Here is a 25,848-nt window from a genome sequence, read left to right as displayed (position 1 = left end):
AATAACAATTGTTCCACAGTTTGATTTGGTTTAAAAACTTAAAACTAGGAAGAGGTCAGTTTCAAAACAGAGAGGCAGACAGAACTTCTCAAAGAGCACATGTCTCAACAGCCTAAACCTCTTCCACTGCAGTGGAGATGTTGGTACCCTTTTGAAGGTGATATACATGCAGGATGTAATGGTACATTTTTCAAAGCTACCATCCTTCTGTTGAGATTATCAGATCTCTCGATTTTAAAAAAAGGTAGCTCACTATTTGCACAGTGTACCTCAAGAAGTCAATAGAGGACTGAAGGCAAGTGTAGATGTGGCAGATAGTGACAGGACAGAAATCACTGTGCCTTCCTACCTCAGAACAGAGCTGGCCAAGTGCTCCCTACTGTCACCTACAGCTGCAAACCTTCTGGCTGATGCTGATCACCTTTCTGTGCATTAATAATGTAGCAGTGTCTTTCAGTAGTAGTGACGGAGTGCCTTTTTAAACATATCAATAGTCTGCACTTGCATGAATATACACTGTCACTTAAGCAGGGTTTTTACACTGTTCTCACTGAGATTTCATGTGCGAGGAAAACCACTCTTCAATGATGTAGTAGACATTAGCCTACATGTGCAATATGTATAGGTAGTATTCACTTTGTGAGAGGGTTTGGGGGTTTTTTATGTACCTGATTTCCTTTCTTTAGCTTTTTTCTCATTTGTTCACTGAGAATCTCTGGTTTTTGGTATGTGTGACCAAAATCTGGCTTTACATCCTTCTAAACACAAATGCCATTACTAACACAGAAGAATGAAAAATAAAATCTTCCTTTTAAAACTATATTTTTTTTAATTAAGAGGAAGAAAAGGAATGTTATAAACCTTTTTTTGCTCTTTATTCATCCTTTTACTACATCGTCTCTGAAATAATAAGGGTTGCTTGTGCTGTACACATAGCCCTAGTAAATTATTCTTGGTGTGGTATTTACAAATGTGTTTCAAATTAGCTAAACGTACTATGTATAAAAACATGAGCTGCCACAGAGCCATGACCAGTTATTCCTCTTTATAAATGAATCTGTTAGCAATTTTTAAAGTCATGTTTTCCAGCCCTCTCCATAATCCCACTGAGATCCACAGGGCTGACTGGACTGGAGAAGTCACCATTTTGCCTTGGGTAAACGGATGTAGCTTGAGGAGATTCATATGTAGAACTGCAATATTTTCATGTCGCAGAGTGAGAAGAAAAAAGCATTCATTAGTAGATTGGGGTTTTTTCCCTAGAGTGCTCTTCTGAATGGCTGTCTGTCATGGTGTGCATGCTGTGGGGTGTGGGAAGGAACCTGCACAGTCTCAGGAGAAGCTCCTCATTAATGTGTTCCTGGTCCTTACAGTCTTTCAAAGCAATACTTGCTTCAATTTGCCAGGAGTATATAGATGGACCAAAGCAAAAGTGTATGAACTGGTAAGGAGAACGAGCTTGTGAAGAAAATAAAGTGAAGTACAAAGAGAGACCTTCCCTAGAGTGTAACTACCTCCCTACTGCAGGGGTGGGAGAAAGAAAATTACTTAAAAGAGGGGTAAATGAAGTTTCAGTGGGTATCAGGACTTTCCTCTCTCACTCTTGCAGGCACAGAAGGAAACAGCCATTCAAAGCTGACACCAACCAAAAATATTTGAACATCTCTCCCACCTGTTGCTGGTTTTTTGCAGGCTGTGGTGGAATCATTCATTCTGATAATGGTGTGATCAAATCCCCTCATTGGCCTCAAAACTTTCCCATGAACACCAGATGTACATGGACCATCACTGCACATGAAAGCAAACACTTGGAGATGACCTTCCATAGTAACTTCCATATTCCAGATAGCAATGGAAGCTGCCAGAGCAGTTACGTGAAGGTAATAATTGTTAGGGTTAGATCAGCAGAGCAGTGCTTTAAGAAGTCATGATTCCAGAATCCTGTTTTGCATTTGTCATGGTTATAACTGTCAAGGCACAAAATTCATGAAATATAAACTGAAGTCCTTGTACTAATACAGTCCATTTTCTGTGTGTTTTGTGAACTGGCTTGTATATAGTTTGAATTTTCATCTGTTCTTGAGGTACCATCACCCTCCTTGCTGCCCCAAAAATTAAAAATATGAAAAAAAAAAAGCATATATGATTTCAGAACGAGGAAATAACGAGAAAATACAGTGTAAATAAAAGATTACTCCAGTGAGTAAAAAAAAAAGAAGGAATTCGACACTGTAATTCTACCAAACTTCTTTTTAAGTGTTTAAACTGTCCAAGTTGCGCTAATCCTTCCTTTTTTTAATCTCCAAAACCAAAGATAGTATTCTTAGCTTTCATGTTGTCAAGAGCCTCTTGTTTTCAAAGCAATAGAATGAAGTGGACATGCCTTGAATTTTTCAGTGTCATTTTTTTCTCAGGCATTTGGCATACTTTCAGTGGTTTTGTGCTCATTTTCTCCACAGAAGTACAACTCCCACTTGAAATAAAGGGCAAACATAATTTGACAACATGTAGGAAGACTTGAGCAGCTGGATCAGGATGGTCTGATCCATACCTACCAACTCACAAACCACAGTTGCACTCATTTTTTAAGGCTGTGAAAGAAAGCCCTACAGCTAATAGATTTGTCTTTTCAAAGACAGTGATTAATTGATGTAATATGTTAAAATAAATTTCACCAGTATGGAAGTCTTAATGTCAACCAGTAAAGGTGTTTAATTTAAAATTCCTGAACTGCCCTGAATGGCATAAGCAGAACTATGTCAACTGGAGATTTCCTCCATAGAGAAAAATCTGAAAGTTTTGATGTCCGTTTCCATTTCTAAATGTTCAGTTTGACACGCATGAAGGTGTCTGCATATGAAAAACTGTGGAACAGATGTAAGTTTCTTCCATTTAATCCAAATTGAGCAGCCACAAAAGAGTAATCCAAAATCAATAGTGACTTTGCAAGACCTTGGCCAGGCTATAGACTATTAAAATTAATCCTTTGAGCATTCATTGCCTCAAACACCTGGTCACACGAATGAGGTGATTCATATGCCTACACTTACAGACTAACCCTTGGCTAACCCTTTGCTTTCTAGGATGGTTGCTTAGAGCTTCATGTGGTTGTTCTGGTTCCTCTCAATTTCTTTAAAACACATTATTTTAAATATCAAATACAATTTAGTTTTAATATATTTTTGGTATAAACTACCAATAAAGAAACTATGCAAACATATCAACAAAAATAACTTTATTATTAAAGTAAATAATTTGTATTTAAGCAGACTTTTTAAATCCTTGTCAATAAACATCTTGATTCAGGAAATTTTTTAAATGGTTAGAAACATCAAACATTTATACCTATGTTTCATTTTATATTTGTCTTGAAATTCAGTGCTTAAACTGTGAGCTTAAACTGTGCGTATTTAAGTAAATACCTGAAGAGGCTTTCACTTACCTACCTAAACCTGCATGTGCTTCTTGAATTCAGGGCTTGATTGAACTTAAATTGGCTGTTGGTACAGTTGAAGTAATACTTTAAAAAAATTGTAGTTTTTTCTTCATTATATTTTTTGTGAATTTTATTATTTTCTTAACTATGTGATTTGATACTTGTCATTGAACAAGTCAATGCAAAATAAAAAAAATGGGAATCTTTTATTACCAAGACTAGATATTAGGAATCCAGATCTCCCAGCTCAATGCCTGTATATTATTCTAGCATTACAGTTTTTTGTTTTATTTACTCATGAATAACATAAGGATTGCATGTAATAATTCCTTGTATACGTAGTTATGCATATTTATAGGGTGTATGGAGATAAGTAAACAGAGACAAAATGAAAGTAGGTAATGATTGTACATAACATATTTTTCTCTTGTCCCCTGGACCTGATCTATGTTTGCTCTGCTGTCATCAGGGATTCAAGCAAATGACCTCCAGATGCCCTTCAGAGGTCCCTGGCAACCAAAGTTAATCACTGTGATTTACTCCCCTGAGTGCAGGGATTAGCTCCAATTTAGATCTCTTCGATTCAGTATGAGATGAATCTTAAACTAAGTCTATGGAAAGAAAAATTGCATATGTAATTTCTGGTGGGTTTCCATAACCTACTTGGGCTTTGAAAGCACTAAACAATTTCCAATATGGCCTTGTCAGGTGTGGAGAGGAAAGGATGAAGAAGAAACAGCTTTGTTAGCCACAGGATGTGGAAGGTCAGCTCCTGATCCTGTTGTTGCTCCAAACAATGTGATAACTACAGTATTTCAGTCTCAGGACACTCCTGCACCAGGTTTCTCTGCATCTTTCATAAGCAGTAAGTAATATTAAAGCCAGATGGCTGCTCTATTAGTCTTTTTGGGATTAGTTTGATCTATGTGTAGCAATTCAGATCCCAGTCCAACGAGGTATTGAAGCCTCTGCCCAGATTTGGAAACCAAGAGTTTCCATACTGAATGCAATGGAGCTCCAGTGTTGCTCTTGCCAAAAGTCCTCCATGAAGCTCTAACTTTACAGTTATTCTTAGCCACCTTTGTCTTTTCACTGTGCCCAGAAGAAAAGAATGGACTTTAAATTTAAAAAATGTATTTCTCTGTAGTTAAACTACATGGAAACTAAAGCTGTAAGCTTAAAAAGGATCTGCTCTTCCGTCAGAATTTTTCTCTCTCTTCTTTTCAAGGCACATGCTGAAACTGTGGCAGTTTCTCCTGTGTACGGTGTAGCCCATGCCCTTCACATAAATTCCTCACTAGTTGCTCTGGCCTTTGCTTTGTTTTGTTGTATTTACATTTCATGTAGCTCAAGTGGCATTTCTTGGGTTGGCCTGTCCATTTCTTTAAGCATGGCATGTGCTTTGTGACAGTCAAACCCACCAAAAGTGGAGGAGGTAGTTCTCAGCTGCCATAGGTTGGGGTTTTTTTGTAGGATGCTGCCAAAGCAAACCACTTTTCCTTCACAGGATTCAGATTAAAACAGTGAGAAATCAAGTGCTTAGATGAAGACAATATTGAAGTACTCAGAATTCTGAACTGAAACTGCTTTTGTTTTTATAATGTTTGCACTAATGTTGTCAGTAACAACTAACAACCTCTTAATGGAGACAGTCACAGGCTTCATATGCCTGTTCCTAATCTTCTGCCAGCATTTCACTGTGCACTGCATTCTTCTAAAGCTTTGACTTAAAATAAAGAAAAAAAGGCCACACGAGTCATTAGGAACAGAAGGAGCTCCATGAAAATGAACAGTTCTGTGTGCCTGAAAAATTCTGGGTGGCAAACCTTTCCTGCCTCTGCACATAGCAAAGCAACCCAGAGATGGCCCTACAGCAGACTGCATCCTCCTGGATGTCAGTCACATTTTCAAATGAGATGGAACTGCAGCTGTGTCCCAGTAACCCTCCTTCCAATTCAGGTACCTTTATATGTGCTAAGAGATTTTGAAATGTGCAGGCTCCATGCCCATAAGAACAGCATTGTCCTTCTGGTCAGTGGCTGAGTACCCATGGTCTGGTCTTATCTAAGAGTGTGACACTTTAGTGTGACACGGGGCCTTGCCCCATGTTTGTCAAAAACACTGCTCTGTATAAGACCTGCTTTTACCATTGTGATATATATTACTCTCCCTGGGTTTTTACCAGCCTCCTAAGGAGAGATGAGGTCCTTGTGTACGTTATTTCTTTTCTTACTGTAAAATCAGGATGATGTTACCATCTGGATTATAACTGTGCCTTATTTATTTGTTTGCAGGATGTGGAGTAAATTTCACCAGCCCTGAAGGCCGTATTGTCTCTCCTAACTACCCCCATCAGTATGATAACAACCTGAACTGCAACTATATCATAGATCAGGGACCACAGTCTCTGGTGATCCTAGAATTTGAGACTTTTCACTTGGAAGGTAACTTGTTCTTCATAATTTCAGTATGTATTATGAAGTGTATCTTCTTTGAAAACACAGAAGTCTTTTATTGTGGAAAATCATAGATGGTTTGATTTGCTAGTCCATTCTGAAAATCTTTTACAGATAAACACTTATAGTTTCCAGGGTTCAGGTTTGAGTCACTGAAGGCTTCTAGAAGAGTGAAGATAGATCTCACCTGTTGAATACTTATCAGCAAGGAAGGTGGGAATTTGCCACGTTCTTGGAGTATAAGAGTGACTACGGCTAATCCAGCTCTCTGTTCCTGCCTTTTTTTACCATTCAGTCTTACAATCTTTTTGGTCTTAGGCCAGCTGTTTTGCTTTCCAATGCTTCTGTTCCTTAACTGGTAAAACAGATATAAATATACTTGGGTATTTAACAAGAATATGAGAACACAGAATTGTGAAACTAGCTGAAAGACTACAGCAATGGAAACTGTATAAAAGTTGTTACCCATGGGCAAAAGGCCCTCCTGCAATTATCAAACTTGGCAGCATTTAGCCAAGCAATAACAAGTTTAATGTCCTAATCCCATTGGTTACAGTGGTAAAACATTCTCAATTTTGATAGGATCAAAATTTTATGAGTGGAGATGCCATGATAACATAGAGGAATCAATATGTCCAAACTACTTGGGTGACATCATATATTTTGAGGCCATCTGGTTCTCTTGAAATTACCTACACAAAGAGATTTTTGACTAATTTGTTACTAAGATGGGTTGTGTGATTTGAATTTTTCTTCAGACCAAACAATAAAGTCAGAAAATAGTCTTCTTTTATTTTGATTTTTAAGTTTCCAAACTATTTTGAATTCAAAAATATTCTGGTCCAAATGTAATTTAGGTCTGAGACAAAGGTTGGATTTGACTATGATTTCATCTGAAGTATTTTTGTCATCCCCTAATACAAACCACTGCTTTAAGAGTTAATTTTTTAATGAAATGTAAATCACAGAAATTAGGGAATTTCTTCACGTAGAATACATCATTATCTATCAGACACACTAAGCATTAGGCTGCATCAGATTGTGCCAACTTTGACAACTCTATGAGTACATTACTGATGTGTATTCTATCTGTTCATTCGGTTAATTTGTAAATTGATTCAAGCATTTATTATCAAGAAGATTAAAGCAAAGAGGTAAGTGATACAGAAACAATAATAAACATAGACCTAAACAAATACTAAAAATATTGCACTTCTTGCAGGGCAATTTGTTCCTTAGGCTACACCAACTAAAAGTCCTGAGTCATGTGAAAGAACTGTGGATATGAGCTTAAGGACATCTGCTTAGCAAATGACACTCTTCAGCAGTTGATTACTAATGTTTTTCACAAAGTCTTAAAATACAACTCTGTAGTAAAGAAAAACTGCCTGTGTTTAAATTGCAAAGAAGATTAAAACCACCTCCTTGCAAGCTATCATTGCAGAAGTGAAAACTTTTTCAGCAGTTTCACTGAATATATTTAGCACATGTGCCTAAGGGTTTCCAGTGTGAATTCTCTTAGTTCTTTTGCAAGGGTAGGACAACGTTCAGCAGCATCTGCTAAAAACATTTCTAACTATTCCATGTGCAAGTAAGCAATGCACCTGCTTAGATCGTTGCTGAGTGTGGCCTTTAAAATTTAAACCATGTTAATACAGATGTTCTGGATTAGGTTTTAAAGTTTAGCTACATGTCCAATTAACATAATTTACTACCTATTTGACCTCTCAAAATAAATTTATTGGGTTTTTTCCCCATGGTTTTTTAGTAAAGAAACGAAGTGTCTAAAATAAGGCCTGTAAGGCACACATATGTCATTGACTTTAACTAGTTGAGATATCTTTTCCGGAATATTAGAAGGCCTAAGGTAATTGCCTGTAGTGCAGTGACAAACTACTACAAAATTAATTGACTTCATGGGTTAGTCACAGATCTCTGCTGTAGAGTAGTTACATTTTCAGTTATCATAAGACGCCTGTTCTGATTGTAAAGAACTACTCCAAATGAGGCAGTTAACTCACAGCCACGATACAGTGTCAGTATCTGGAACTAAATGAACATGACATTCATGTACTAAATATTAAATATGTATTAAGAACTAAATATAGCAAGTAACAGAGCAATAGAGAACTGGAGGAAACTGCATTTGTTTATTTTGTGATCAAAATTTAATCTAAATTGTCTGCTTCCTGGTAGGTAGAAAAATTTTTATCTCACTTAGAGCCCCTGAAAATAGACATCTAATTTAGATAATCATCTAGATTTATCTCCTCCTATAATGAAGTGTAAAAGTACTTTAAACTCAGAACCAAATGTGTTATGCAGATGGATTGAATTGCCTTCTGGAGGCCTCTCTCACTCTCTTTACCCGTTGACTATTACAGGAAGCCATAGGTAATAGCTTACACAAGATACCTGAAATTTAGGAAGGAAAACGTAGGCAAGATTAACCCGATGAATGGAGTTTGGCTTAGTCTCTGTGATTTCCTTGCAGCCTTAAGAATGTCTCTTCCTGTGCCAAACTGAATATAGGCACAGAACTCTCTTGATTTTCCAATTTCATGAAATTGTGTAAGTTGCCACTTGCTTCTTGTAGTACCACCTGCATTGTTGTGCTTGGTTATTTTATGAAGAACCAAACAAATAAGTGTGGGTTTGTTTTCTCAGCCCTACTTCTGTTACAGTGATAAGTGTCATCTTCCATATGTACTCCCTCCTTGGATCAAAGGTCTATACAAATCAAACATTAGAATTAGTAAAAAAAGCCCTTATTTATCTACCTTAATAGACTTATTATCTAAGAAATATTTAACCACATACAGTTTTGCGTACATAAGCTTTATTCAGATTAACATCCCTACAAATGCACCTCTAGGACAGCTATAGGAGTGTATTATTAAAAGGCTGTTATACTCTTCAAGTATAATATCCAATAAAGCCTGAGTCCCAGAGTGGAAAAATAGGGAAAAGGGACGTAGGCTTCCTGCAATATCTGCTTAGAATTCTGTAGTATTTATACATTCTGCCTACAAAACTACTGCTTAGTGTTGATACTGAAAAAGGTTTGACCTGAAAAATGTTTTAATAACTTGTTTATTTCTCTTTTTCTTTTTAAACATGCATCTGTAATTTTGCAATCTAGGATAGAGTCACAGCTTTATTTCGGAGTCTGCTCTATCTGCTTTCTCAGTTGTTACTAGGCAATTCAGAAAACAGACAAGTTTTGCAATAGCTTATTTTGAAAGAGGATATATATGAGAAAGATTTTTAATTCCTTGCTTTCAAAACAATATTTTGTGCTATGAAGCTGGTTAACACATTGCACAGGGTATATTTCTGCGTAATAATTCTTCTACTTTAGTAATTACTAATTGTATTGTCATTTATATCAGCAGCCAGAGTTGTGAAACAAAATCTTACTGTTTTAAGTTTTATAAGCTTTAAACAGAAAGACAGGTTCTACCTCAAAACTAAATGAAACAGAATCTATGGCTATAGACACGGAGATGGAAAGAGGAACTTGATATTAGTGATTAGATAGTTAGGGGCCCAAATTTGGTCAAGGTTTTTGTGCAGGCATCATATCAAATAAATTATTTTATGAAGAATAATGAGACTGGACAGAAATTTCTGCTAAATGGAAAGGAGACTACCCAAAGACATATTTCAAAATGTAATGTAAGGACAACTGAAGCTCTTATCATGTGAACTTTGGAGGCAGGAGTCAATGTATCCATGCTGAATGGTACCAAGAGATGATAAATAGAGTGCAGATAGATAAAAAAGGCCTTGAAAGCAAATGCATGCAGCAATTTAAAGAAACAGGGATATGTTCAAAATGTCAGACCAAATAAATGATCTCTCCAGAAGTGTTTGGAAGAAATATTGTCAAGGCTAGAGGACTGAATAGTACAGTATCCATGTTGGAAAAATCACTGTTTCTCAGATGAAAGCCATAGCTATGTGGAAGGACAGGCATTTATCTGAAAGATAGTAACTGGAAACTTATGGGGTCATCAGCACAGAGATAGTAGTTGCATCTGTCCTTGCAAATGAGATTATACAGAGCTAATGTGCAGATAAAGAGAGAAAGACCAGAAAGAAGTTATCTCATTGAATCCTCATGGATGAATCAGAAGAGAAGATATAGTAATACCAGAAGGATGAGCAAAAGCTCTTAGGAGACAAGGTTTTATGAAGAAAAGCAGTGCTGGTTATGTGAAAAGTGGTTGTCAGCTCAAAGAGGATATGGGTCTTACATCTGGCTAAGAACACATCTCTGGAGACTCATGAAAGCTGTTCCATTGTAGTGTAAGGGACAGAAATTGGTCTAGAAAAGATCTAAGATTACATAATTAGCAAAAATTAGCCACAGAGAAGAATTGCTGATGATGTGCTGAATATGTGTAGAGGCTGAAAGTATGATATGAGGAGAATCTGAGGCTGAGGCTTATTTACGGAATAATGCATTTAATATGGTGAGAAATTAAGGAAAGTGTAAACATGAGAATGAGCTACAGGATAGAGATCAAACAATTATCAGTCTTGCCAGGATCCATGAGTCATAACTGATATTGGCCCAAACAATGAGGATTCAAAGCTAGAAATTAAGTATTTTGCTTACAATCCTACATCAACCATCTTATTTTTTCCAGTGCAGCAGTTCAAATCAACTCATGATGAGTATTATGGACATTTGCTTTGCTGAGAAATTTATTTCACTTCATGCCTTTCTCCAAAGTCTTTACAGAAAATTACCTAAGTTGATTTCTTAAATCTTTTCCATTCTGAAATTGCATTCATCTTGATTTCTTTTCTCATTTGCATTTAAAAATTATTATGGTTTTTAAAATTGTATTACATTATCAAGTATTCTAATAACAGGATAGGACATGAAGAATATTTTTATTAATTATTTTACTAACAGTGTAATCAGCTATCTAATGTGGCTGGTTTTCAGCTTAGTTACTCTTATTAGAGTCAGAAAAGCACCATGTCATATTTCCATATTGACATAATTGTAAAGCCTGTTGTCTTCACTGAGACAGAAGGAATTTTTAAAATTAAATCTCCAGAGAGGATCTAAAATACACCTGACTGCTGAGATCACTCTGTTGTTCTCATGAAACAGAATTATCACTCCATTCCTATTTGTCATCCTGTTCAATTCAAGTCATCCTGTTTCCTACAATAGAAAGAAGCTTGTTTTGACTGGACAACATGAAGGAATCACTCCACTGAGACACTAGGCTCAGTATCAGTCCTATTAAATTTAGATCATTCCCTATTAAGCCTTTGCAGTTTAAATAACTGCTCCATTATTGCTAACAGGTCACTAAACATGATAACTTACTCAGTAAGCATGTGACATCCCAGCTTTCATTAAGCTTGTAAATGATGAAAAAGGCAAAGAAAACATTAAGTTCTTTTTTAAGCATAACAGTTAATGAAACTCATTTTTCAGTAGGTGTGTGCTGTGTTTTTCACTGACATAATTAATCCAGCTTTCTTGCACAACTCATGTGGCTCTGTTCTTGCTCCCACCATACATCCCTTGGTGCTATCAGCTTGGGTACCACCAACTCCTCCCCATGCCTACAGCTTCCAGCTGGGCAGGGAGGTGGTGCCATGGCTCTGAGCTCCCAGGGTGCTGGTGGCTGGTGTTCAGCAGGTCTCTGCCTGAACTCACAGCCCTTACACTGAAAGCACAACTTGTCCTTCTTTGAGGACATTCCTCTGGCACTCTAATTCAGCTACTGACCTTCACAAAATTTATATAAACTTACTATTTTTGAGACCTCTTGCCTCAGTTGAATCTGTTTGCAAACAGGTGGCTAGAAAGTCCAGTAGGTAGGGCAGGGAGACAGAGAGAATGGCTCATTCCTCCAGAAAACTAAGTGCAAATGAGAAATTTGAAACCAATGGGAAAAAAATAATAGAATGCCAAACTCCCTGTTTCTGTGTTTCTTAGTGCTTTTTTTCACTCGGTTTAATATCTGCACTGATTTCCCCCCTCAAACAGATTGCTTTTGAAAATCGTTGCACGATTGCATTTACTTTTTTTTTTTTTTGTCTTCTGAGTCAAGTTAAAGAACATGGGATTAGGTACTCAAAAGTTTGAGGGAACGTAGGGAGAAAGAAGTGAGCTCTGAAACAGGCTACTGCATGGCCTACTTTTTCATTTTCCAAAAATCTCACTCTTAATGATTTAATAGTCCCTGCACTGAGTGCTGAGTTCTGCATTAGGGGAAGGAAATACCAGGCAGTTAGTTGCCTGTAACAAAAGGTGTGTTGCTTTTATATGCAGAGGAGATCCGTGCTTTCCTTGGGTCCTCTCATCTTCTCACAGAGAGTGTTCATTCAAGTATGAACTCCCACAAAATCAAGGGGCCTGGAGCTTTTTCCAGATCATAGGATGTGTTGAATGAGACAAGTCTGATGTCTTATATACAAGGTCTCTTTGCCTTTTTTTGCCCCAGTTTTATTGCATGTTAAAAACTGTCATTTGCTTTCTCAGCAAGCAAATGAGATCCTGAGTTCCCTGAAATGGAAAATAATAGAAAATATAATTCTTATCCTGTGTGAGGTCTATATATTTGCATCTCAGTAAATTACATGTAAAATATGCTGCTAACACTTGTGCATTATATGTCCATGCAGCCCCAGCACTCCTGAGCAGAGCTTGTCTTTATGATGGAGTGAGCATCTTCAGCGGGATGAGTGTGACCCTGCATCCTCTCATCACGCTCTGTGGTAATGAGCTCCCTGCCCCAGTCAGTGTCTTTGGACCTATGCTGCTCAACTTCTACACAGACTCCCACATTGTAGGCTTTGGATTCCAGGCAAGATACAGAACACTTGGTGAGTATACACTGTCCTGTGTTTTCATATGGTAGAAATATTCCAGCTGGATAATGGTTCAGTGTAAGATATGTTCCACCTCATTTTGGGAATACCTCAGATGGATGTGGATAGTTCATTTTCCCTCTCCAGGGGGAACAGCTCTCAGGACGAGGACATGGAACTGTTTGGTGCATGTTAACACACAGACTTATGTGTTACCTCACACACAATTCTCATTTCAAGGCTCTACATAGGACCAAGTCAGGAACTGAAGCACTTTTCCTTTGCTGTAGAGAAGGAATGCAACCATTTTTGGCAGGTTATTTTGTTTGTTTTTACATTGTTTAAGGAGAAATGTGACCAGTTTACTTAACTTATTTCATTTAAAATATTTTGTCACATAGAGGAGAATGGTCTTATTCTCAGTTATTCTGAAACTATATTATACCATACAGGAAGCAGAACATGATCTTAAAATAGACACATCTATATGCCTCCATTTGATGACCCTCTTGCAGTGCCAGGTATTAATGTAAATAAAAACTGGGATATAGATATATTTTTAATTTTTGACAATTATTTTTACCAAAAATAATTATTTTTGTCAGTCATGTGAGATCTATTTTAAAGAGCAAATGTGATTTCAAAAAAAATGTTTCCAACTGACTTTAGAATTTACATCTGCAGAAATATCCCAAAAGATTGATTTTATTTTCAAAACCAATTTTAATATTTTTTAGATTTAACTGGTAGAGACTACTTTTATGTTTGAAAGCATAATTTTTAAGTGTAAAGTGTGAGTTTGTAAGTTTGGTATTTCCCTTAATGCATTTCTCATGTTCAAAGCCACAACAAAAAAGCACAAGGCTAAATTCTTTATATGAAATGAATGGCCTGATACAGATAAGACAGAGGGAATGGCACTGAGAAATGACAATGTGCAGTTAGTCATGGAAAAGACCTTCATAACTCACTCAAGTCAGTTGCTGCTATCTGACTTGTGACTTTTGACATTTGAGAAAGATGACTGCAGCCTTATTAGCTTGTTGTTGTATACAAACCAGCTCCTGGCAATTAACATTCCTCTTCCCCCTAGTTGTATTGTTTGCTGAAAAAAAATTAAAAAAGCTCCCTGCTCCTAGTGTGGAATAATGCTAATTCTTTATCCTCCCAGGTCCTGTCCTTTATCTGCCAGTGCTGTAGGCTGCCAGCCTGAGGAGCCAGGGGCTCTGAATCCAACACCACCCTGTATGGGACTGCCTTTGTTAAGGTGGTGGCCTGGGCAACAGCATCTTCTTTAAAACATGAAAAACTGTGTGTGGCTTTGAGCTAATTTATCAACAGGATGCAGGGAAGCTTTTTTTTTTTTTTTTTGCTAAGGTTAAGATTATAAAATAAAGGCTGAAGCTAACAATGGAGATTAGAGTTGGTTTTATAATAGTTTTTGTTCCCTGAAGCACTGAAGCTGGGAACAAACATTAGCCACATCCTGGCCTCATTTGCATCCATGGTGTGAAACTCTGAGAAGCCAAGCAGTGCCTTGAATTTACAGCTGCAAAGTTTAACTAAAGCAAGTATTCCATACTCTAGCTCAGCCACCCCTCACTGCTGGCAAGTCTCAGCACAAGGAGAGGTGGGAAACAGGATTAGCGATACCTGGGGACTTTTCTCTGCCTCTCTGTGTAGAACAAATGCTACAGTTATGCCCCAACCCTGCCAGATGTTGGCAGATGATGAGGTTCTGCATACAGTTATTCCAGAAAAGTCAGAGACAGGGCTGTGTGTCCAATTGTGGCTGCTTAGAGGCTTCCACGGCACCAGGGCCTGGATGAAGGGATATCTTTGCCCACATAGCATCCAGGTTTCTCTTTGCAAGCTAGAATGGGTGAAGAGCTACTCTAGACACACCTCGCTCATGCTTCTGCACGGGGCACCCACCCCATCCCACTGCTCCCTGGTCCTACTGCAGGACACTTGAAATCAGGCTCAGTCTTTTACTGCACAGACACAGAGCCATTGCCATTTGGTATGGAGTAGTAACAACCTGTTACTTCAATGCTGAGTAGTCTTCCACTGCAGAGCACAACCTGATAGACATCTTCACATTCTACAGTTCTAGGCATGACACTGAAGACTGCTCCTAATTTATCAAGGGCTTTTTTTTCCTTACAGGTAAACACCTTCAAGAAATATGAGAATTAGGATGAAGCTAGTATTCAGACACTAATCACTTTTTTTTTCTGTTTCCCCTACAGCTTGTGGTGGCATTTTCAGTGGCTCTGTCGGTGTTATCTCCAGTCCGGCCCATTCAGTTCTTGATTATCACCACAACATGAACTGCTCATACTACATCACAGTTGGAAATGGCAAAGTAGTGGCCCTCAAGTATGTAATCGAAGTTCAGCTTGTCATTAAGTGACAGGGAAGTCTCTGATTCCCATTAGAGACAGCAATTATTGACAATTTTTTCTCTGTCTTTCCTTTTCCAATGGCAAAGCTTAACTAAAATGAGAAATGGCTACTGAAGTCACTTTGATCAACCTCAGGCTCCCTTACATCTTTCTCTTCAACTTGTTATGTGCAAAATGTCACCACAGTTTTAAGTTCCCACTTTGGTTACCAAGAGGACTAAGAAATAGTAAAAATGCAGCTCATGCTTTTTAGTTAAATTCTGTCAGTCTTTGAGGACTTCTGAGACTCCTGTGAGTTTATACAATAAAAATAGTAATTCTTTTTAAGACTGGTACTCACTTTAAAGCCCAAGTAATAATACCCACCCCAAAAGAGTATACTTCTGAGTGCATGCTGTCTTGCCTAAGAGAGGGATATGGTTGCCACAAAATCTTGCCACTGAGAAATTAAAAAAACTAATACATTCTTCAATCATATATATGCTGACTGTGAATTAAGAGAACATTTCCCAAGTTAGCAGAAGACCCAGCTGGTCTGCACTCTGCGTCTGCATTTTATCTTGTACAAAGGAGACCTGCTGCTTCACAGACAGCTGAGGTGGGCTGACAGCTTGCCTTGCAAGAGGCCCAGTGGGTGAGGGTTGCAATTTCTTTGAGACTAGTTGGCTGAAGTGTTTTGCCATGCAGCTAATAGTTCTGCTTGTTTGTTTCTGAAGAGATATGTTTTGTCTGTGTATGGCTTTGGCTATTGCTAGTGCTTGGATTTTCCCTCAAGCATTAAAAACACATGTAACACAGGAATAGAAATGAAAATGTGATACCTAAAGCTCCATTTGTGTTTTGCAGATTCAACAGCTTCCAGCTTGAAATATCTCCCTCCTGCTACAAAGATTATGTGGCAGTATATGATGGCTCAGATACCCATGCTCCTCTCCTCGGGAAATTCTGTGGCTCAGAACTGCCTCCCAATATTAAGAGCTCCGGTAATAACTTGTTCCTGGTGTTTAGGACTGACTTCTATGGAGCAGACAGGGGATGGAAAGCATCTTTCAGGCAGACCTTAGGTAAGCATATTACCAGACTCATAACCCCAAGAATTTGCTGGTAAGTAATTTCTTTTAGTGAGAAGCAGTTATGATCTGCCTCACTAGGGGTGCTAGAAGTGGAAGAATGTTTCTGATTTTGTGAAAATTGAGTGAACTAAGCTAAATACTAGGCTTATGGGATCCCTGCATTCCAGTCTGGTTTTGAACTGATTCCTTTTATGCTTTGCTATTCTTTTCCTGCCTCTCTGAAGGCACAGGCATTTCTTGGGTGACTGAAGGCTTAGCAGCACCCAAAGGTCTGTCTTTTGGGGGAAATAATGCAATATCTGAGAATTCTCATTCTTCTGTAGTCAGAGGTTGGTGGTGCACTAAAGATGCCTCCTTTCAATCTATCCTCAGTTTCCATTTCCTTTCAGTTCACCTCACACCTTTTTAAGAACTAAAATGTTGAGGTGAGTTAAGATTGTGGTTCCCCCCCAAGCACCACTGTTCTGATTTCTACTGATTTGCAGGATCATTCTGGTTAGCTGACCATAACATAAATGGGATCATAGTAAGAAGGCACTGGATATTAAATATTTTGATGGCACAAGAGGAAGGGGCAAAGTTTGATTATTGCCTTAAAAAACAGCTTAAACTCAGTAGTCTTTTTAAGATCAAGGTGTAAAAGGAGCTTTTTATCTTCTTATAACATCTGAATTGCTTCAGGGAAGATAAGCAACAAATAATTATTACATGTAAATTGATTTCATGTCATCTCTACTAGTCCCTTGTGTAATTAACTCCATGGGTTTTGTGATCTAGAAAGAAGTAATTGTCCAGTTAGCAAAGCTGGCACTCAGACAGATCAGAATGAAAGGCCTTTGTGGCAGAACAAACATAGTCTTCTGCTGAGTCATTGAATCCCCTCCCTGCCCCTAGCCAGTGACTTTCTCATTTGATACAGTCTGAGAAAGTATTTACAGATAAGGAAAATAACTGGTTCTACTTGGCCTTGCCAAGAAAAATATTCCCACAGAACCTCATGGTTATTACTATTATTAACTCTTCCTTTGCTTCACACTAAATAATTGCTACAAGTATCGTTAAGACCCCTCTTGTGAACTGTATTCCAGGTAACATAATGTTGCTTCACATGTTGCTGTCTTTAAACCCCGAGGTATCAGTTGTTATAGATCCCCTGCAGCCTGGGTTCATGTTTCCAGAGTGAGATCATCAGGAACTCCCCAAGCTTTTGCTCTTCCTGTTGGCATTTAGTCAACTTTTTTAGCCACTGACTTTAGATTTGTTTGTGCAACTTACCAGATATTCTGTTTAAGCACACAACAGAACACAAGCCAAGCTCTTCACATCAGAACCATGCCTGATAATTTCCTAGAGTGAGGAGAAGCCTTTTATGAATAAACTTTGACATCTATTAGGCTATGTTTTGGAGGGACATTTCTGGAGGCTCCCAAGGAAAGAAAGATCATGATGTTGCAGGAGTTACTCAGGAGCAATGGAGTTGCAAGTTATAAAAGATGACCAAGCGGAGATGTGGGTTGTGTGACAAAGAGCCCGTGGTGGTGAGATGCTTAATGGTAGGTCTTCTTTCTTCACTGTGGGAAGTAAGCCACAGGGACTAAACCACACGGCCATTAGCAAGGATCCTGGCAGTCCCATACTAGTACAAAATGGCCAAAAAGTAGAAAAGTATATTATAAGAGGAAAAAATGAGTCACATCCTATAAATGTTTCCAGTTTGGCTTGCCTAAAAAATGGAGCCAGGAAAATCTGTGACACATCTTCGTACTATGAAGTCTGAGATTGTGCTTCAAATGAAAGAGAATAAAACCATGAAGATCTAAAAGCCTGTTATTCTACATGGTGCTTTAGAGAAGCTCCCTTATGTCTTTCAAAAGATAAAACCCATGTGGTTTTGTAAGAGTACAAATGCAATCAGATGACAATTAATAATGATAAATCTCTTGAATGAGGAAGATGGTATCTGTAGAGAAACAAGAAGCCTCATTCTCTGTTGGATGACAATGAGCACATTATTCTCTAGTTACCCTAGGGAAGCACAACTGGATAACATAATTATTGGTCTCTGTTTCATGTTGTGAGTGACCCTGATTATGTATTGGAAAGAATGGAGCAGAAACAGTACATTGTTTCTGTTTGTAGTAAACTAAACTATTTCCTTTCCTCACAAGCTCTTCAAATTTCTTTCCTGATCGGACTTCTCTTGAAGGTACTGCCAAAATACAGCGGCTTCCAGGCACTCAAAATGTTAAACTCTGACATTTCTGTAGAAAAATGTGCTCTGTTTTTATTAAAACAATTTGTTTGCATCACTGATCCTGCACCCACTAGAATATTCGAGGTCCCCCCACTAGTCAGAAAAAGGAGACTAACAGAAAGTATGAAATAGTGTTAATTTGAAGTACAGCAACATCTCACCTTTCTTGTGAAATGTCTTTTCTTTCCCCATACTACCCTGTACACTGTGCAATGTAATGTTAAGTGCACATTTCACAAGCAGCACTCTTTGTCATAACCCACTCTGTGACATGGTGCATTTGAGGCAGTGGGACATGTGGTCCTTGTGGTGTGGTTCAGAGGGTTTATCATTTCACTATTTCTGCTACTAAGTTTGGACACTTATCAGCCTCATTTTTGGAATCACTTGGAAATGCTCTCAGGCTGAGCTGGTGAGCTGGGCTGACTGGAAGATCTTAGCCTGCTCCAAGTGTTAGATTTATGGAAAGACAGACTCCTCTTAGTTACCACTGACCTTTTTTTTCTGCCTCTGTTTTCAGTCTGTAAAATGAGAATTATGCCTCCTTTCCACAGTGAGCATGTGCTCCCCTAGGCAATCAATAAAAGGATGAGAAGAGAGAAATCAATATCAGCTTAAGGCATTTGGTTACATGAGATGTCTCTGTGAAGGAAGGAAAGCTAAGATCTCTCCCCAAAGATGAGGTCTGCGTGTAATGAGCTTGTGACTTGGCCAAAGATCTACTGATTATCTCTTGAGCTCTAAGGAGAGATCTCAGCTTTTCAGCTGACCCTGGCTGGCAGGGACAGAGCCTGCACATACCTCTGCCATCCCTGCTGTAATAGCACAAATAAGACTTTGGTGATAAATGGAACTTCTGCCTATTCCCATTCAGTAGTGGGGTGACACTCTCACCTCAACTTGTGATCACTCTGAGGCTTATGACACAAAGGCTAAGAAAACATATGGGTTTTTTTCTTGTTTTTAAAGAGTCAGCAATGCCTGTCAGGAGATGTAGCTGTGACCTTATTAACAGCAAATAATTTCTCCTTGAAAGCTCTCTGCTCGTGTGCATAGCTCCATTGTCTCAGTAATGAAAAAATACATCACATTCTAAACAATAGGGGAAGGATCGAGGGGTTTTCTGAAATACAGCTCAGCTCATTGAGGCTGTCTAAGGAAACCACATGAATTTGCAAGAAGCAAAAAGTGTTGCACATGATTAGATAAGTAGGTTGAGTCAGAAAGCTCTTCCTGAGGTTAATTCACACAATACAGTTAAAACTGCAACAGAGTTGGGACAGCGGGAAAGGTGGGATGGAGGAGAGGAGGAAGCTTTCCTGCTTTTTCTCTACTGCCCTAAATTCTGCTTGACTTCAAGCTGTAGCCAGCTCTTTCCTCTCCCTTTTTTTTATACTATCTTTTGTGAGCATGCAGGAGAAATTCAAGTTTATGCTTTGTGACAGACAAATATCATGCACTGGACTAATACCAATGTCATCCCTTGTTTGCACTACCTTGGGGCTTACGAGCTCAGGGGCCACAATTCCTCTGCACTAGGCAGAGGAATCTGCTGTCACAAAAAGATTATGATTTAAACATGAGACGAGGAAAACCAGATGGTTATAGACAGGCACGAAGAATAGGGTGGCAACAATGAGAAGACTAGTGTTGGCTCTAGGGCAGGAGAAATGTCTCCAAAACCTTTGGCAACCATTAGGCTGCTGGAATGTTAAATCCTGAAACACTCCATCCTTTGCATTGTCCTAAATTTGCTCAGTTTTTCCCTCAAGGATCTCTCCATTCTTTTTATTGAAATGAGCATTTCTATGGAATGAATATTAATCATTTTGCATAAGGAAAATAATCACAAGCAAGTAGACTTTAGAAAAAAAATAGTTGGAAATATAAATCTTTCCTGATATACCAGAAAAATGCACTAATAGGTAATTTACATAAATAATCTAGTATATGTATAACAGAAATAGATTATAATCTATATGGGTTTTTTTCCTGATCAGATGATCTGTAGCTTACTTGTTAAATCACCCAGAGGGATCTGCCTTCCTTTATTTTATTTTCTGTGTATTGAATTACTTACTTCCTGTTTGGAATACAATACACCAAGTGCTGTCACAAACACGCTTATTGTTATCCTCTCCCCTAATGAAATTAAAGTTTACTTTTTAAAAAATTGGTCCAGTAGAATTTTCACAGCATTTTAATACTATTTTATATTGTCAACAACAACAAAAAAATTCTTAATTTAGTTCTACATGCTCTTCTGCCCTGCAGACTGAAACCATGGCTCACTCTAACTTCAGTTTCGAGGTGCAGATTTTTGGTAGTGTTCAGGATGCACAGTTGCTGCAGATTCTTTCTGGGTTGTTCAGAATTGCTGAAAAAAAGATCTGAATGTGCAATATAAAGTGTAAAATATTGGTTTGGTTATTCTGCTGCATAAGTCAGAGTTAGGTATCCTTTTGTGAGTAATTTCTAAATTCTCACACCATCAGCAGTAGTTCATTGCACTGATTTATGTAAATAAGGTTGGCACCTGCACTGACAACAGCAGTTATGGCCTGTGGGAAAGCTGCATCCGTCAAACTTTTCTTCCTCCAACAAAAAAAAAATCTTAGAAGAATGTGTCCTTGACTGTGGCATGTGAATGCTGTTGCATTTTCTCATGCAGCAGTGACTGGCAGAGATTTCACAGCCCACTAGGACTGATTTCCAGGGGTGTATGTTAAGGTATCCAACCTGAACTTGGAACCTGATGCTGCAGAGGGTTTAGCTGAGAAGCAAATTGTCTGAATCTCACAAGTCTTCTGGCAGAAATTTCTTTGGGCTTTTGGTTCACACAATTTTTGCCAAATATATTACACATCAGTATTACACATTTCATTACATTGTCATGGATGAACTATGATTAGTTTAATCTATTAAAATAATGAATAAATTGTGGCTAATAATATCTTTTCTTGATCTTATTATAGTCCATGAAAATAAAAACATCTGTGACAAGCTCAGAATATATGTTCCTAAGTCACAGTTCCTGGACTGTTTCTAAATGTATTTTGGGGCTCAAATATAAAAATATGCATCAGCTTGAAATCTGACTAAATTTAGAAAGCATTTGCAGTGTTGAAACAGATCTCTTTGGTATCTTGGAAAAGAATACAAGTGATGAGCTAAGGGATAATCTACAAATGCCTCTCAGAAATGTCAGTCATTTAATTGCAGAGTCACAGAATGGTTCAGGTTGGAAGGGACCACATTGGGTCACATGGTCCAACCTCACTGCTCAGATAGGGTCATCTTAGAGCACATTGCACAGGATTGCATCCATATGGTTCTTGAATATCTCCAGTGAAGGATTTCTTCTTCCAAAGCAAAATAAATATAAGGGGGTCTTGCATGCTCAAATTGGACAGACAAGAGAGGCAGACATTCAAGAAAGATATTTCTGACTGATCTGAAAAAATTAGGTGAAAACTTATTTTCAGACACAGTGATTACATATCTTTGTAGTGACTAAATGGTTGGAAGCTGATGGGATATTCAGATTAATGGCACTTCACACAACTGTGGGTAAACTCTCTAATGGCATGATTGTCTTAGCTTGACTGAAATCCATGACTTCTTCAGCTGAAAATCTGTCCTCTGGTGCATATGAAAAAGAGGCAAGGAGACAATTCTGATTCACATCACAAGAGACCTGCAAAGACCTGGGCACTGTGATGCCAAATATGGACTCTGATGCAGTATTAGTAAGTGCTAGAATAAGGCAAGACTGCATATCTGCCTCTGGTCTCCCAGACAAGCATCTAGGAGATGGACAGGACAGTACATAGGCTACAGTTATGCAGGCTTGGCACAGAGCATGTCTGGACCGTTATATTTGGTATCAGCCCAAAAAAACTTAAGAATATGAACTTTATCTGACTGCATTTGCGAAATCCTGCTACAGCAGGATACTGGGGCTCTGCAGTCCTAAATGTCACTGCTGGTACCATTGCCAGGCCATCAAACCAGTCAGAAAACCTTTCTACTTAAAGGCTGGTCTATAGACTAAAAAGGGCCCTGTGCTTTCAGAGATCTCCTGAAATGTTTCAGGCTCTGTGGTCAGGACTGGCACTTCTGCCAGGGCTCTGCAGCCACACAAAGTTGGTGCAGCAATTACCAAACATGGGAACAGCTCAGCTCAGCTTGCAAAGGTTTACCAACCTTCAGTATCAGCCTTGAGACAAAGTAGAACACTACAGTTCCTCTCTCCAGCCCTGTCCTTCCGAGCCTTACTGTTTGAAGCCACGATCCAACCAATCTACAAGATAATTATTGCTGCCACAATTAATCCAGCCACTCCTCTGCACTGGAAATAAGACCCATCAGGAAAGAAGCATTAGTCTTGACCGAGTTAATCTTTAGGTATTCTGATCTTTAGTTCAGATCAGAGAGGAGTCTTGAGTTTCCAGGGATGCTTCTAGGTAAAACCAAATGAGATTCAAAATTCTGGGAGAGGATTTTCCTTACTGTTCAAGCAGAACTAGAACAGTTCTTTGAACTTTGCTGCCTTCTAGGAGCCATTTGGGGTGCTCACTTGTTAAGAAGGGAAGGGCAGCAAAATTACTTTGCTGTGTTTTGAAATTTCAGTGGTTTAGTTGATTTCAGACTATTCAGTAGGCTCCCTTACACTGCACCCATACCTGTATAAATGAACCTTACCCCTGGCTGTGCTTCAAAGGCAGGCAGCTTCAAAGATTTATCTTCTTCTTCATTTCATATCTAGAGGGTATAACTCTTAACAGAGAAACATGTGCTTGGTCTCTGCTGTAATTATTTTTATTTGCCATAAGGAACATTCAATTCCTTCTTTTCTGAATGGTCCTTCAGCCTTTTAGTTTCATTAATGCTTCCCTCCAAAAGCAATTAATGATGACAGTGTGTGCCCTAGTTCTTCTGATAATTTGTGTTCTCTGGCAAGCTGTTTATGAGGAAGACAAGATTGCCATCTGATTTATGATGACCTTATGATTTTTATTTTAAATAAGAAACCAGAAACTGAAACAACACAGTCAGCCATATAGCTGGTCCATCTGCTGGCATACAAACTGTTCTATAAGGTACATTTCTCATTATTTTAATCAAGTTTAGCTTTTAATATCTAAGAGTCTATTCTACAAATTAACAGACTTCTCAGGCCCAGATTTTTCCTAAATTTTAGCTACATTTTTTTTCTGGTTGCGTTAGCCAGTGGTGAATATCTTTCCATTAAAGGTGGCTACTCTTCGGCCTTCTATTCAGAAGTGGTGCTGATTTTTAAAACAATGTGTTGTGTCCTGGCTAAAATGCAGTGCAGTACTGTTTCTCTTAGCACAAGTTCCCTTCTGTTAAGCAGTTGGTTCTTCATTTACTTGTGGGTGTTCCCTTGATCTGTGCAGCTTCACTATTGTGTAACTTCTAGTGGTTGCAATCAGATGTAACATTGATCAGTACTGAAAAGCACCAAGATGGATAGATTTTTCAACAAGGGCTGCTCTTTATTTGCCCTGATGGCAGGCTACTTGATATCTGGTCAGCTTTCAGTCTAGATGTATTTATAATGTACTGTCCTGTAAGCATCTGACTCTACCGCAGCTAAGCAGGGCAGGCATTGTGAAAGCTAATGATGAAACCTCATCTTTATTAACTATAAATCACACTTTTAGGAATTTATCTGCCCTTAGAAGCTATTACTGGCTATACTATACTAGCTAGAATTAATTTTCTGATAATGTGAATTTGGCCTTCTTCTCTCTCTGTCGGGTCCGTCTCATATGCTGTACACACACAACTTACCCACACCTGTATTTTTTGTCATCTGAGCTGTCTTTCACTGCACAGCTAGTAGTGAAGTTCACCATTGCAAAGGTCCATTTGATATTCAAAGAATGTACAATTCAGTAGCACTGAGAGCCTTCCTGTTGTGTGGCTCTGTGGCAATTCCCTGACTCCTGTTGCCATGGTCTGACTGGCATCTCTGCAATGCTAACTTTAAAAAAGGTGAAGGGGAGCTTTGTAAGTGCCTGACCCATATATCAGTCTGGACTCAATATTGCAGGGCTGGATAGCTAGATTATGATCTATGACTGACATTTATATGCTTAATGTTATGTTTAGTTGACGATGTTCAAAATGCTGAGCAGGAAATGGCTCCAACAAGATTGTTTCAGGGAGACTGAATAAATCATGCAGAAGGGTGAACAAAGAAAAAAATACAGTGAAACTGCACTCTTAGGGCTCAGGCACCCTCCTGTCTGACATTTTCCTCCTTCCTAGACTATTTGTAAGAAAGTGATTTATTGCTCACATTTCCCCTGCTGTTGTTCTCGCCTTCTGCAGTGGCATTGGAATGAACACTCACACTTTTCCTAGTTTCCAACTTCATTAACTGCCTGAAAAACTGGACAATAATCTACTAATTCCTGGCTTTTTCGCTTGGTAATAAGTCTCTTCTGATCATTTTTAGCTATAGCAAAAGCAGAAATCACGTGTTATTAAGATTTTGGGGTTAAGCAAACTTCTTTGCAGGGTGGGGTTTTTCCGGCTTTGGTTAGTAGAGCAGGATGACATTTAGCCTTAGTCACTCTGGTTTAACCATTACAGTCTCCAAGACAGGGCTCTCTCCAGCACTGGGTTACTGATGCAATCCTGATCCTTGGATGCTGATTTTTCCCCAGAGTGATCTTTTGTAATACTGTAGTTCAAGTAAGGCACAGTTTTATATGTCTGGAAATGTAACAACATGTCAAGGTTAAGTCACTGAATGTGCCAGACAAGCATATTTTACATATGCAGATGAAATTCTGAAACTCTGCTCGTGTTGCTCAGCCACAGCTGTAGCTTCGTTCATTATGGAATGCTCGTAAATGGATTTGCTGAGGGAGACAACAGGCTGCTTGCAGTTACTGCCTCGCTCTGTGAAGTTTGCAAAAACTATCAGACCCAAAACCAAGTGTATAAACCACATTTTATTTGAATTCCTGAGTTAAATAAGTGGTCAGGAGACCCCATAGAGACTGGGGAAGGAAGTAAATAAATTGATCACATTTACTAGCCCAGTCCTGCCCGTAGAAATCAAACTTAAAAAAAAAAAAAAAAAAAAGCCCTTCAGTAGTCTGTATTTTTTGCTTGCTTGTAATTCGATGCAATAAAGAGGTTCTGATCTCCTAATAACTGCTTTTCTCCAAAGTTAAGTTCTTTCAATGTTACTGACATTATAGGGCTTGAATTTTCACAGCACATAAGTCCAGAACTTAGCCCGATTTGTGGGATTCAAATGAGAAGCAGCCTGTGTTTCAGAGGGTTTGTAAGTTCCCACCAAGCAAAATGCTTCCAGAAGTCCCTTTTAGCTAGA

At 38.5% G+C, this 25,848-nt stretch overlaps 1 protein-coding gene across 2 annotated transcripts in view; it reads left to right on the top strand.

Moving 5' to 3' along the window:
* The window catches only part of CUBN (cubilin), a 143,529-nt gene that overhangs the window by 110,264 nt on the left and 7,417 nt on the right, over nucleotides 1–25,848 (top strand). For both annotated transcript variants that reach the window (XM_051802211.1, XM_051802210.1), the window contains exons 54-59: nucleotides 1,693–1,880; nucleotides 4,145–4,301; nucleotides 5,731–5,880; nucleotides 12,553–12,753; nucleotides 14,991–15,120; nucleotides 15,993–16,210. In XM_051802211.1, coding sequence (XP_051658171.1) covers nucleotides 1,693–1,880; nucleotides 4,145–4,301; nucleotides 5,731–5,880; nucleotides 12,553–12,753; nucleotides 14,991–15,120; nucleotides 15,993–16,210 — 1,044 coding nt within the window. The remainder of the gene's footprint in view (nucleotides 1–1,692; nucleotides 1,881–4,144; nucleotides 4,302–5,730; nucleotides 5,881–12,552; nucleotides 12,754–14,990; nucleotides 15,121–15,992; nucleotides 16,211–25,848) is intronic.

This window comes from Manacus candei, unplaced genomic scaffold (assembly GCF_025592945.1).
Source record: "Manacus candei isolate 608988 ecotype Guabito, Panama unplaced genomic scaffold, ASM2559294v1 h1tg000056l, whole genome shotgun sequence".
Taxonomy (NCBI): Eukaryota; Metazoa; Chordata; class Aves; order Passeriformes; family Pipridae; genus Manacus; species Manacus candei.
Note: the sequence above shows the minus strand (reverse complement) of the source record. Positions and strands in the feature narration are given on the sequence as shown.